The sequence below is a fragment of the Lepisosteus platostomus genome, chromosome 23, assembly GCF_059453375.1.
Source record: "Lepisosteus platostomus isolate fLepPlt1 chromosome 23, fLepPlt1.hap1, whole genome shotgun sequence".
NCBI classification, from domain to species: Eukaryota; Metazoa; Chordata; class Actinopteri; order Semionotiformes; family Lepisosteidae; genus Lepisosteus; species Lepisosteus platostomus.
The window spans coordinates 10,176,361-10,191,378 of NC_142633.1; the positions used below are offsets into that span (position 1 = coordinate 10,176,361).

Consider the following 15,018-nt stretch of genomic DNA (forward strand, 5'->3'; position numbering starts at 1 on the left):
AAAACAGATTTCCAGTATGTTCTCTTACGTCGCTGAATGGTACACGTAAGATACTGAGGCACCTACGAGCAGCCAAGATACAATACAGATTTAGGAGGAATTTTTATTTGTAACTTACATATGTTTTTATTAAACAGCCATAACTAAAAGCATATAATGAAAACTGGAATCAGAATATAAAGAGCTAAACAAGAATGTCTGGAATTTTATTTCATTCTTTATTCCGCGGAATTTGCTTCAATCTTCAAATTTTATGCCCTATAAGCAGCTGCTTAACATTTATTCATTTGGCTCATATTTTGTAAATTATATGTAAAAATCAGTAAAGCGTAATTTCACAAGCACGCTCATAACCACGAAGAGCTGGTGTTAATCATAAGGGTATAATTTTCCCCCCATTTACATAACACAGTGCAGGTAAGGTCCTTATTCTATCTGATGCTGAAAAAAATCGACGTCTTATTTTAGCACGGTTAGACTACTTTAACATTTTAATTAATGGGATATCTAATAAGATAATAAGACACTTAAGTATGTTGAGAAATCCGCAGCTCATGTGTTAACTAAAACTACTCTGCCTCAGTATATATATAAAACTCCTGTCATGTGAAAAGTGCACTGGATCCCTGTTAAATTAAGAATTTGAGGTTCTGCTGCTTACATACATATACGGTACTGAAGAGCCTAACTGAAAGCTACCTTAAGAACTTACTGCATAAGAAAAGTCTAGCTCCTAGATACCGTAAGGACTTACTCCATGAGTATAGTCCTAAACGACCCGAGATCTGCTGATTCAGGTCTTTTTACTCTGCCAAAAACAGGTTACACACAATGGGTGACACAGCCTTCTCTTGTTCATCTCCACAATTGTGGAACACTGTCATTGTCCTAATCCATTAGAGATTCTGACAGGACATTTTTAAACCATGCTTAAATATTTATCTTTTTACTGTACTTTTTGAATCAGCATTTTGTTTTCTTTGGCCAATTTACTGGGAGATTTGTTTTTACTTTTGTCATGTGTTCTACTGCAGTGCAGTGCTTTAATTAAAAACAAAACAAATTATTTTACGAATGTCCAACAAAAAATACAAATTTAGAAAAGAAAATGCTTTCTGTACATACCTGTGATTACTGAGGCTGGCCATGTCACGCACAGTCTGGGCTGTTTCTGAAGCGAAGTCCAGGGCTCCTGCCACAGGCTTGGTGACTGTGCCAACAAGCCCTTTGCCCAGGCCAGAAAAAAAGCCACTAACACCACCCTCGGTCTTCACCCCCTCCACAGTTGAGGTAATGACACTGGTCAAACCGCCTATGATACCTGCAGAACAAAAAACACAAGTGGTTGATTTGCTCAACCAATACTGCCGCATCTTCTCCTGGATGCTAGTTGCTATGTCTCATCCACAGAACCAAGAACAACAAGGTTAAGTAGCTTTCTCAAGTAACAAACAATGACCAAGTGACAGAACCAGGCCTAGAACTGAAAAACTCCAAGTCATAAAATTTCTTACCTTAGCAACAGGACAAATTAGACTTTAAAAGCCTTTCTACAGTTCTTTTGCTTTCCATTACTGAAACCACCCCACCACTTCTCAGTGTGATTAATTTAATACCTAAATATTTAATTTAGGTACTTCACATTACATATATTCCTTTCTGCCTTTCTTAATTGTTTCAATACAATGCTTCTTGTGTTATTCTTGTGTTCTTGTGCTATTCCTCTATTTTATTTTTTGTTGTACCCTCTTTGTAACACTGACTGCAAAGTACATTGAGAGATTCGTGTTAAAACAAAACAAAGTCTTTTAAATGACTGCACTGATCTCAGGCGAAACGATCCAGACTTGCCATCTCTCTGGTCCTGCCACTTACCGTGAGCTAGCCCATGAATCCCTGCCACTAGGTGCTCTCCACTCGTGGCGCCATGGTAACGGATGTACTCTCGCTCTGTCTGATGGCGGTTGTCCATGGTCTTACCCAGCCCATCTGACAGGGTCCCTGCGAACTGCAGCAGAAAAAGAGTATGTTTTCCAGATGCACTAAGCATGAACATAATACCGTTTACAGTTGCGATGCAGCAAAGTGCCAAAACACGGTATATACTAATTGAAACATATTTCGTGACACTTGAGCAAGCTTAACATTTTAACAGTTTTCTGAATAAACAGTGTCTGTATATTATACTCCAGCCTGTATGCTTGCTTGCCTCACAGGGACCACATCCCAGCACCAGCAATGAAGCAAAAGGCTGGAAATTGGATCTGGAAGTCCAATATTGTTTTTTAAAGAGCCGATTTAAAACTGTCCATTCTCAAATCAAATAACAGAATGGTGAAACAACAGGGACTTCTTAACTATGGCATTCACAGTCCAGGCTGGAAAAAGTTGGTTCACTTGCCTCCTTGTCCTCTGTGGCAATTACAGTGGCCAGGAATAGAGAAGCAGGAGCAGGAAGCAGGACAGCAGGAGATGTGCTTTTCAGAGTTCTTAAAAATGACTGATGCAAATGTAATTATCATAATTGCCACTGGCAATGAGAAACACCGACGACTTACCTTTGCAAACCTATTCTTAAACATTATGCTAGCTCTGTTTCTTATATATCATGCTACCGATTGATCTGTGACAGGTTTATAACTTGTAAAGCAAACCTTTAGTACATCTGAGCCACAGATTTTCACTACACCTGAATCGTATTATCGTGATACTTTTGAATACAGTTTCTGCTTTTTGTCAAATAGGAAAGCCATGACTGAAAAGCAAACTGGGATGTGTTAATTTGTTCTAGTTTTAAATAAAAAAGACCTACAGATCAAAGTATCTACAGCTGCACATGTAAATGATATCCCTTTGTGAAGAAAGCTTAGCAGTTATTCAATTAAATATGTCAAATTACTTATTACCAGTACTTCTTCTATTAAACTATTGAACAATCCTGGCAAACAGTGGTCCTATTTGGAAGTTATCCTGAGATCAAACTAAAGAGAAATCTCACTCCCCCTTGTTAAAATTAGCAGTCCTCTTGTTACAAAAGATGGTCCCCTCTTCAAAAAAGTGAACTCCCCTTGTTAAAATACTACAAACATACATTTCCCCTAAAAAAGGTAAATATTTTAGCTCATTCCCCAGAGGGATGAATACTTCACATACACACTAACACCAAACAGCTAATTTAGTCTCAAGAACTACTCTGGTTTTCTGTCTTTAATCACCACTTTTCTATGGGAATAGTAAAAATGCATTTAAATTTCATCAGATATGAGAGAAAAAAGCGACTTTCACAGCATGTGTGTTACAATATGTTTTTGTAATTAATTAGCAGTATAATCTCAGTAGAGAGAGTTCTATGCGTTAAATGAAAAGATAAATCCAGCCTTGTACTCAATAACTGCCATTCGAAACATGTGATATGAACACTGATACAATTCAAATGCAACCGATGACCTACGCAGATTCTTAAATTGCACACGAAATCTACAGAAAATATTATTAAAAGGCAAAAAGATATTTTGCCATGTAAAGGTCTAGACTTTCCAAAGTAAATCACAGAAAAATAAGTAAACACATCAGCCAGGGCAGGAGAGAGAACTGCATTTTGACAGCAAATATGAGATTCATTTACTGGCAAATTGAACAATCAGTTCTGATTAACTTGAAAGAAATATTGCTGATATTTCTTTTCTGCGCACTGCCATCATTTTTCAAAGGTTCATTTAATTTCCAGTGTGGCCAAGAAGGCCTCAGTCTCAGTATTGTTATTTTTCTTGGAAATCACATAATTCATCATGAATTCATTAGAATGACCCAGGTTATCATGAACTCTGGGCTCTGCCGCCATTCCAGATAAAAGTGAGAACTCTTATCCCAGGAATTCTGAACACTGCCACACTGCTTTTTTTCAGGGAATATCTTAAATACCTAGCCTTATAAGTCTAGAAAGATAATTTCAGGCTCACAGGTGTCTGGACAGCGCCTGGAGCTGAAATAATTGGGAATAAAAGAGGAGATTTAATCTATATTGTCTGACTTCAGTGCATTACTACATTTAAAAAAGAAACGTATATTAAATAATTGTATGCAAACCTGCTGTTTCTTGAAATCAGCTAGAATACTGTATATTCTTCAACAACATGGCTGGGTAGTTAATTCCATATTCACACATCCACTGTTCTACATCATAAAAAACTCTTCTCTGTGGTTTCTTCAGTAAAGATCTGTCTTTAAACCACACGATGAACACTTTGGATGGGTAATCACAGCTTCCACTGCAAACTGGGTCACAGACTATGGAACAGGTCTCCTCAGTGTGAATCAGTATTAAATATATAGTGAACGGAGTGTACAACCAGTAAAGGCAACTTTCAGAGCAAAGGTCCAGATCTTACCATTTTGAGTCTGAAACAATGCCACACAGTGACTAAGATATTTTCCAATAACTTTCCAACTATAATGGGCCTAAAATGGTATGGGTGTTTGTGGAATTCAGGTACAGTTCTTGCTCTACTATTGCTGATTAACAAATAGCAATTACAAATTGGTATTGATCTCAATCTGTGTTTTCTAACTTCTGGATATTTCAGTCCGCTCCACTGTGTGCCAATGTTAAAACTAATTAAAACTTAAACTAGAAATGAACCAAATGTCAGTGACAATCTAATAATTGATCAAAAGTTCAAGATTAAAAAAAATAGGCTGGACATAACCTTTCAGCATGCAGAAAGCTCTAGTGCTTGTAAAATGAACTGTTTATAACAGTTTTATACCTTTATACTATACTCGGACAATGATTTGGCTCAGATCATCTTAATTGTCAACCATTGAAGTCACAATGAGTCACAAACTCAATGAGGTTACTGTAGTACAGCAAATATTCATGATGAAGACCAACTGAAACCTATAGTGCTTTGAAGTGAGGTTTCTTACTCCCTATGGACAGCCCAGTTCACATAAATATCCTTGTATTGAGCTGCTGAGGCCACTGTCCTAGTGGAATCCACCTGGAGCCTGCCTAACTGGCAGCTGTTCTTTGTGATCAAGGCCGAGACAGTCAGAGTGTCTGTGGGACTTTCCATTTGCATTTCCTGCCATAACTCTAGCATGTTACAACCCTGGAACCCTGCCTCCTAATTAGGTCTCCACTCAACTCATTAACTTCTTGTCCCAACCTCCTTCCTGACATGAATGGCCAGACCACTTAACCTGCCAAAGAACCCCTGCAGGGCCGTTTGTGTGAACTGCCCGATTAGCTAGCCACCCCAAACCCCAAGCCCGTGTGCCGACTGACTGATTACCTCTCATTTGTCTCAATCAAAGGCTCTGTCTGTCTCCTGGCCTCAACTATCTGCACACCTTCCTCTCTGAAAGCCAACAGCCTTCCTACACAGTTAGGGAAGCATTTGCAACATCAAGCAGCTAATCAGACCAAGGTTTGTAAATATCCACTGAAATACAAAATGCTGTTTAATGCCATGCTAGTCCAACTGGCGACCACAAGTGGCTGCATCTGGAAGAAAAATGGAGCTACCACTGTTCAGTACAAAATTATATTTGTTCTCTTTAAAATGTGTTGGCCTTGCTGTGAAAATAGAAGCTACACACATTTAACAGAGCAAGTGTAAATGTCTAAGGCTCTGACGTTTCAGTGGAGTGGGTGTGTTGAAAATGTTGAGAAGTAAATACTAAAGAATCCTAGAAGTAGTAGAATTAAACAGCGATAACAAATAACAAAAATAGCTTTATGAAGTCTTGGGATCAATACAAGGTTTGAACAACTGGATAAACAAGTGTAGAAGACTAGATTCCTCTGATCTAACACATTTGTTCTGGTGAGTGTATGGAGTGGAGCTTTCCTGGACATACGAAATAAATATCCCAGAGCACATAAGTATCCACAGTATTTGTTAAAACAATTAGGACAGCATAAGCCAAGCAGAAACATGTCAGGCTTGCATTTAAAGAGGTATTATTTATTGAGTGCTACTATGACAATGCCTAAAAACAATACGTCCAAATTAAATCAAACTTAAATCCCACACATGGCAAAAAGGAAGTATTCGGTACTCGCTATTCCACACTGATACCACACAAAACACTCAGGGGCTTTAAAGCTTGTTTTTTTAAGAGTTCCATTTATTTCTCCCAGTGACCCTCTAAAGGGAGCTTATGATGGTGCAGGGGGTTGCAGAAAGTTGAAAAGGAACAAGAGTTTAAAATAAAAAAATACCGCCTCCACTGTTCCATATTAAGCTCACAAACTTTTTGAACTCCAAGATCCTTATCGTGTATCGTCCCCATCTGCCTAATATATCAGCGTCTAATTGGTCTGTCTCAGAGGACATCCCTCTTCTTCCCACAAGCTGACCTGATCTTGCTCAGAGAAACTCACCCCCCCCCCCCCACTCAAAAAAAACAACAAAAAGACCCCCCTGGAAGGGACTCCAGCAGGTGCCTGATGGAACTGGGTTTGTGTTACCAGCCCTGTAAAATCCCTGCTGGAGCCCTGAGTCCTGTATAAACAGCGAGCACTAGAGAGAGTCAGTAAGAGCAAGGCCTGAACTTGGGATGACCCCAGCAAGCAAAGTCCCTGTTGAGTTCATCTGGAGGCCAGCACTTTTTTTAAAAACTAAACCAATACACTTTCCAGATCTGAGACCAGCCACCCCCCCCATCCACTCCTTCATCCTCCTTCTCTCAGGGGGAAGGAGAACTGGGGGATGAGAGTGCTTTCAAGTTTACAGCTTTACCATGTCTTCACAGAGGGCATGGGGTGTACATGTAGGACTAGGGCATAGCTGGAGGAGTTTAGTGACTCATTAAAGTAGGGCAGTGACAGATCAGAGGGACAGGAGGACTGGTTTATTGCTCATAAAAGTTAAAGGGGGAGATTAAGGTGAACTTTCCATAGATAGCTGATGAGGTAAATCCTTTATGAGGGGAAAGGCACTGCAGACCTCAAGAATGCCCTTGCTGGGGTGGTAATTTCTTTAGGTGAACGTATGGCGTACTGAGAACAGACGGTAAGGATGTTCATTTAAGTGAGGCTGAACATGGAACATTTCAGAGGTCACACATCATAACTACTGCAGAGGTGAAAACGGGAGCGTTATTATTTAGGGGAAAGGAAACAGAAAGCTGGAAAAGATGGGTTTCCCTGAGGATCGCTGTTGAAGCAGCAGTTCTGTAAAGTTCAGGGATTTTCCAGGCCCATTGTTAACGTGACCATACTGGGGAGCTGAGAAAAAACCCAAATGTTTATTTAATGTTCCCTTCCGGTACATGATTTGTTTTTGCGATTTATGCACATTAATCAATCGTTTGCTGCATAGATGAAATGGTTTTCCCCTCCTTCTCAAAGTATGTTCTTGTTATCAAAGTATTTCTAAAAGTTTCAAACTTCAAACAGAAACACTCATGAGCAATTAGAGACTATTATTTTTGGGGATGTAAACTTTACGTTTCTCATTTGTATAGAATGTGCTCCATTACAAAAGCATCTTGAACTGTGGGAAGTCCGTAAACACTTCATTTGCAATAAGAGAAACTCAAAGAGATAATGAAAAGATACCTTATAATAAGGGCATCTGATTTTTGGTCTTATCATCGCGCGACACCTCCTTTAAAATGGCTGTGATACAATATTTTGGGTTTCAAACTAAAACCACAAATGTTCAATAATTCTGAAACAAGGTTAGTTCCTTTTAAGTTCATATTTTGACAGAACTGCCGATTGTTTCTCCATTATTTGTAATTGGAACCTGCCTGATGGGTGATACTGATAGCTCATTTCCAAATCAGTTTATCTTGTGTTGTAACCTCATTAAGACTTCAGTATGTATTTGTACCTCTTTGTCAGACATTGTACAAGAGATCTGCTGACAAATAATATTTCAGTATTAAGTACCTACCGTATGTACTTTATATATGGGACCTGAAACACACAATAGCAGAGCTTACAGTTTTAATGATTTGCAAGAAGAATCTAAAATCAGGCAACGTTTAGGGATTTTTCCTAATTAGGAAACTAAGATTGCTTAAAAAGCAGTGGTTACAGTTTAAAGGGAGGTGGTGTGTTACTTGAAAATACACACTTAAAGATAGAAGCCCTACACATAAATTTGCTCATATTTTATATACGTATATGCAGACGCATATACTGTACCATTTCTGAAATGATTCATTAGAGCTGATTGCAATGAAGTATTGTTGATGAAGCAAATCTACAGGTAAAAAAAGCTCAGAAGTTCTTGGACAACTGAACCGAAGACTGCACAACACTTCATGTTCTCACAAGGATTGAGAACCCTTTTGTGGAGATATTTTTTGTGCAAAAAACAAAAACAAACCATCCAATAAAAATATGCTATCAGAGATGAGAACTTTGCAATCCTGGGTCTTGGGCCCTAATACCCTCTAGTTTTTGCTCCTAATGAGTTCTTGCTAATTTAATTGAATCCCATCATCAACAAACAATTTGCTAACAAGATATTTTACACATACCGAGAAATAAATGTAACTTGAAAACTGCCACTTTTACGACACAGAAAACATTATAAAACATCCAATTAATCACGGTATTAGTTCAATTAAGAGTCACATTAAACAATCAAAAATACTGGGGTAGCAAGGGCGAGAACTGAGTTAAGTAAGAATCATTTTAAATTGACTATTTAAAAAAAAAACAAGTGTGTGCAATGAAATAGTTAAAATGGAACACTGGTTAAACTAAACTGCATGAGAAACCTGGGAAAGGTATTAAGCAGAGCCACTGACCACAGAATGAGCACAGCAGACCTGCTCATAAAGAAGCCGACTTTCCCCACTCGGGTCGTGAAAATATAATTAACTTCAACAAAAAGGCCTGCAGAAGCAAGGCCAACAGAGGACTGTCCAAGGTTATAAAAATAAATGGAGCTCCCTGGGACTGAGCAGCCTTGTCCAATCAATGCAATACGAGGAAAAGCAAAAATACGAAGTATTCTTTAGGGATGTGTAAAGATACGGAGATATTTACTCCCCAAAAGTGGCCCTTCAAAGCACTACTGGGTATGCTATTTAATTAAGATACCTCAGAATACCTTTTCAAACTGGTTTCCCATTAAACTTTGCTGCATGGAATTTTTACAATGCAGAAACAGTGGTTGTTAAATAAGAGTCTTGGTTGTGGAACCACTTTTGTTTTACAGACAGCATGGTGGACGCTACAGGAGTCCCCAGAGGATAGAATGTTCCAGCCTTGCAAAACCCTGCTGGGGGCCACATTTAAAAAAAAACAACAAGCATTTTTTCCTTACAAGGCCTTTTCTCCTTTTCTCATATTTGCATTGAATGTGGAGGGTGAAATGGGAGATATCTGATTTCAGTTTTATTAGACAAGCAAAACCATTTTCCCAACAAAAATTACCAATTGTGCTTCAATTCAAAATTAATATTGACACTAAATCAGAAAACATCTTAAAGCTCTTTTAGCATAGCTTATAACTGACTTACTCACCCTTTAAAGAAATTAGCAACACTCCAGGACTGGAAAAGTGTTTTAACATAAAATGTTAATTAACCAACAAGTGGTGCAATGCACTTATTTTGTCATGGATGGAAAAAAAAACAGCATAGCAAACAAAGGCAAAGGCTTATAAAAAAAATTATAATAACTCTGCATTTTCTCTGGCTTTCAGATATGAACCTGATTAACATTACTGGGAAATTAATTTAATGTTTAAAGGAGCTTGATCAATCACACAACAACAAGTTCGGAGTCTGGCCTGGCCAGAAACCGTACCGCTTGGCTTGTTTCAGTCTGGAGGTAGAAAAAGAATCCCTCATTTTGTCTGCCAGGCTGACTGTGGCCAATTCCATCTACTCTCCCTGTAATGAGGAATAAATTACCATGAAGAGAAAGAAAACGGAAACAAAACAAACAAAAAAACAGAGCTGACACTAAGCAGGCTTCTCTTGAAAGAGAGGGATTTTCAAGGCACACAGAGCTGTGTCCTCAACTTCAAAAAGGCCTGCTGGAGCCGAGCTCTCTGGGGCTGGGGGTGATGGCCTAACCACAGCAAAGACCCGACTACAATCCACCCCTGGGTGTTTGGTCTTGCAATAAATTCTGTCAGGCTCAGAGCATTTGCCATGGCAATCACAGGCACCTAAACTCTTTAGCAACTATTGTTGTTTATGCTGCTTCTATAAGGCACAGCTTTTACCTCTGTTCTCAGCAGCAGATTCATTAACATCAATGAGCGCCATCAGGGAAGTAAAAAACAAAAATCATCAAATAGCAGCAACTGCATCAGTGCCTTATTGTATATAATTGACCACAACCACCCCATTCCACCACAGAGCACTGGCTATATTTTTTTTCCATTTCTTTCCGCTCACAGCTACAATGGTACATCTCATAATCGCACAGTAGGAAAGGAAGCCGTCTCTTCCCCATCTGATATCTCTGTGGACAGCTGTGAGGGGCTGCTCGCTGGGGCACCTACCTTGGCAGCAGAGTTGGAGACCCCATGTGTGACGTTGCGAATCAGACCCCCCACGTTGCCGTACTTGATGAGCTCGGAGACGCCTTCGGAGACGTCATTGAGTAGGCCCATGGGGTTCCCCAAGAAATCCACGGAGCCCAGGATCTGAGCTGCCTGGCCAATCAGCTCCTGAGAAGGAAGAAATGAAACGCAAGGACACATGTTAACAAGGGAAAGAGCTACTGACATGTAACGGCATAGAATATACAAACACTGAAACGCACAGCATCTGAAGACACATCATAATTTAAAAATTCAAATATATTGTTTGGTGTTGCCTTGCTGATTTATTGCCATGAAAGTGTTGCTTGGTGTAAAGTCAGTCTTATAGGGATACACTGTCTAGAGTTCACAAACAGCACTGCAAGTTAAGCAGTGAAAAAATATAATTTACATTTTTGCAGTATGATCTAATTCTATTTTAGGTTTCTTAAATCTTACAAAAATGAAAATGTGGGGCACAAAGTCATTGCAATGCAATTAATCCACAAAAAGCAGTGAAACTATGTATACACAGAACTGTCAAGCACTGGATTGCCACACTCACCTCTTTGAAGTGCTTGAGGATGTCATTGATGATGATCTCCTGGGTTTCGTAAGGGTGCACTCTAGTGTAGGGATCCATATTGATGATTGCATCTTCAAAACGGATCAGTGGGAACCCAAGGGTGCCCTTCAGTGCCTGCAAATAAAATAAAACTTACAAATAAGAGGAGGACCTTTGGTCTATCTAACTCGTCTGGCAGCTAGTAACCGAGAAGACTCTCATTTTTCCACGTTTTGGAAAATAAAAAAGGTAACTGCTTCAGTAACAAGGCTGGGTAGCCTATTCCACCCTCTCATTTGTGTAAAAAATGTTTCCTGGTTTCAGTTATAAATGCACTTTTCCATTGTGTCCATTTGCATTCTCAGGTTCCTATTTCCCTGTTGGTTCAGAATAAGTCTAAATGACTGATTTAAAGCTGTATCCTAACATTATTTTTTCCTTTTACTGTAATTGTTTCCTCACATTGCTGGAGAGGAAAACGTCAGAACAACGCAAAAACTTTTGTTTTCACAGTTTGAGTTTCTGTGTTATCCATCTTAAATCGATAGTTTATGGTTTTGCTACCTGCATATAATACTCTGCACTTCTATACTGTAATGATCATCTGCCAGCTGTTTGCGCACTCTTGAGTTTTAAATAAGTCATTTTAGATTTCCTTTATAGCTCAACAGTGCTTGCCAATTAGCCTATTTTGGAATGATCTGCAAACATCACTGCATTTCAAGAATACAGGCAATTGATATAATTTAGAAAGACCAGTGGTCCTGACACAGATGGCATCACTCCAATCTAACTATTCTCCAATCTCCCCTTGTTTGTACTGTTTCCTATCCATTAACTTGTTCATAGTCCAAACACATGCATCACCTTGGAAGTCTACCACATATTACATTCCTATCCATTATTACTGTTGCGTGTACATGTTTAGATAAACCCTGCCATTTCCAAATCCATGAAGACTATCCCCTTGAATCTTACTGCCACAAAAGTGAGTATAGAATTATATTATTTAAATAATTTAAGCTAGATAATTACTTAAATATTAGCTGCCCTTATATTGATGAGTGCTACAGTATATCTGAAATGTTCTCATTAACTACTACTACTTTAACTGGTAGAATATATTGTCAATTTCTTCCTTGGTAAACAATGGCATAAAACATTCACTAACTTTCTCAGCCGTTTCCCTTTTTTATCTAAAACATTTACTGTTATTATCTCTGAGACACTTTACTCCATCCTGTTCTGCTCTTTTGCTGCTGCGATATTGAAAAATGTCTTTTTTGAAATATTTTTTTCTCTTTCACTTTTATCTGTATTTGCACAATGTACTTCTCTTCAATAAAATATAGCTAAAACTGCAAGAAAAAGCCAAAGGGCTTGCAAACATTAAGTCAATTAAGCAAAAACTTAAGCTTTGATAAAAAGGTATATTGGGTAAATGCTGGCTGAAAGAAATTTACAAAACTACTGAAAATGTCAGTCATTTGTATTTACACTGGTGCTAACTTCATTTATGAGAACCAGGCACTCCTTGGTTGAATCTGTGTTCTTCTACACTCCAGAACACTGATAAAGAAAAAATAAATGAATCGCAATGGTACCAAATATTCTCTCAGAACATGCATAAAATATTCTTCCTTAAGATTATATGACTGAAGTATTTATTGAAGTAAACACACTACTCATTTTCAAATGACCTTAAAGAAAAAAAAACAAATATTACCAATAAATTACAAACTGGAATAGTGACAAAAAATGACTGTCATCCATATTTAAATAAAACATTGTAATGATGCATGCTCACAAATTGATTTAATGAGAAAACCAAATCCTTGCACCACCTTGTGGCAGGCATAAAGCCTTACCAGTTGTAACTGAAAAAAATTGGAAATGCAATAACTGCAGTTAAACAATGAATTTCCTTTTAATTGCAGCAGGATTCTTTCCGGTCATCAACCGTACCAGCAGAAATGAAAGTACCTTAAGCTCTGGAGATAGTTTGTGGGAGGTGAAGACACTCAGCTTGACTTGTGGCAGACTGATCTTCAGGTTCTCAAAGTAGTAGTGCTTTTTAGCCCCTTCATCCTCAGTTGCCTTGTCATACAGATTCTCATCCAGCTTCTCCACTTCTGTGTGGTATAGACAAAATAAGCATGAATGAATATAAACCCTGAAAATGGGGTCTGTGTGCTGATATACTCCTTCACAGGTACAGTACATGAAATGATGTATTGCCTGAGCCTCATTACTGAAGGGACTAGGTTCTGCTGCAAAATGAAAGCAGGCATTCAAACATTCTTCAAACAAAGCTGCGTATTCTGCCTTGAACGTAAATGCACTTCACAGTTGAGAAATGAGATGAGCAGAAGAATCATAAGCTGGAAAAAAGATTGAGACCGGGGAACTGCAAGCAGTGAGCTGACAGAGAGCACAGCAATGCTGCACAAAGGCAGATGGGTTCTGCGGCTGTCTAGGTAGGGACTTAGGTACAGTTACGCAGGCAGATAGGTGCTGCAGCAGGCTAGGTGCTCAGAGCCGCAGCAGTACAGTTGGGCAGGCAGATAGGTGCTGCAGCAGGCTAGGTGCTCAGAGCCGCAGTGATACAGTCGGGCAGGCAGATGGGTGCTGCAGCAGGCTAGGTGCTCAGAGCCGCAGCGGTACAGTCTGGCAGGCAGATAGGTGCTGCAGCAGGCTAGGCGCTCAGAGCCGCAGCGGTACAGTTACGCAGGCAGATAGGTGCTGCAGCAGGCTAGGTGCTCAGAGCCGCAGCGGTACACTTGGGCAGGCAGATAGGTGCTGCAGCAGGCTAGGTGCTCAGAGCCGCAGCGGTACAGTTACGCAGGCAGATAGGTGCTGCAGCAGGCTAGGCGCTCAGAGCCGCAGCGGTAAAGTTACGCAGGCAGATAGGTGCTGCAGCAGGCTAGGTGCTCAGAGCCGCAGCGGTACAGTTACACAGGCAGATAGGTGCTGCAGCAGGCTAGGTGCTCAGAGCCGCAGCGGTACACTTGGGCAGGCAGATAGGTGCTGCAGCCGGCTAGGCGCTCAGAGCCGCAGCGGTACAGTCGGGCAGGCAGATAGGTGCTGCAGCAAGCTAGGGGCTCAGTGAAGCGGTGCTGTTCAGCTTAGTCCTCGAGCAGGCAGGGGTTAAACAGATGAATTTAACAGACACAGTCTATAGCAAAATGGGGAAATCTGATGAACATAGTCAGGGCAAAGACAGGGTCAGATCCACGGAAGATACAGTACGCAAGCACAAAGAGAAAGTCTGCGATACAAGATCGAGGCAAGCCAGGGTCCAAACCCAGATAACTCCACAGAGGTCCAAGCCATGGGGTGTTACGGAAACGAGGTAGTAACTAAGCATGGGAGAAAAAGAAAGCCAGGGACTCAAGAGAATACAAAGCTCAGAGAACTCTCTGAACCACCTGAAATGAACAATATAGTAAATAGTCTCCAGGTGATCCAGATCTCCTTTCAAATTGGTGACTGAAGCAATCAACGCAGTGACAGGTGGATGGAGCAGTGGCCAGCTGTCACATCAATGATAGCTTGCCCCGCACAGTGACAGCCTTGTCAAAAGGTGACAAAGGTTGTTTCAGTTTTAGTAATGTAAAGCTAACTGTGTGACTCTGCAGGTCTATGTATTATTCCACAATGACAAAGGAATTGTCCAGATGTAGAAAAACAAAAACAAAATCTTAGTTGTGCCTGCAAGTTTGAGATGTGTACAATGAAGGTTGTGTTAAAATCATATGTAAAAGACATCCACATACCTGATTCAGACTGTCCATAACCAAAGAAACTGAGCAACTTCAGCAAGAGTTTCTCTTCAATTATGACTGTAAAACGGCGGGCTGTCACCATCAAATGCTGGGGGAGGTAGTTAACAATTAAGAAACGGGTTTAATATGGATCTTTTCTTGTTAATTGCTGACTTAATGCTTA

At 39.8% G+C, this 15,018-nt stretch overlaps 1 protein-coding gene across 2 annotated transcripts in view; it reads right to left on the bottom strand.

The window, feature by feature from the left end:
• vps13d (vacuolar protein sorting 13 homolog D) overlaps positions 1-15,018 on the bottom strand; it is an 85,529-nt gene that overhangs the window by 15,134 nt on the left and 55,377 nt on the right. For both annotated transcript variants that reach the window (XM_088617496.1, XM_088617495.1), the window contains 6 exons: positions 14,847-14,943; positions 13,054-13,202; positions 11,071-11,205; positions 10,485-10,652; positions 1,876-2,008; positions 1,126-1,321 (listed from right to left, as the gene is read on the bottom strand). In XM_088617496.1, the coding sequence (XP_088473622.1) occupies positions 1,126-1,321; positions 1,876-2,008; positions 10,485-10,652; positions 11,071-11,205; positions 13,054-13,202; positions 14,847-14,943 (878 nt within the window). The remainder of the gene's footprint in view (positions 1-1,125; positions 1,322-1,875; positions 2,009-10,484; positions 10,653-11,070; positions 11,206-13,053; positions 13,203-14,846; positions 14,944-15,018) is intronic.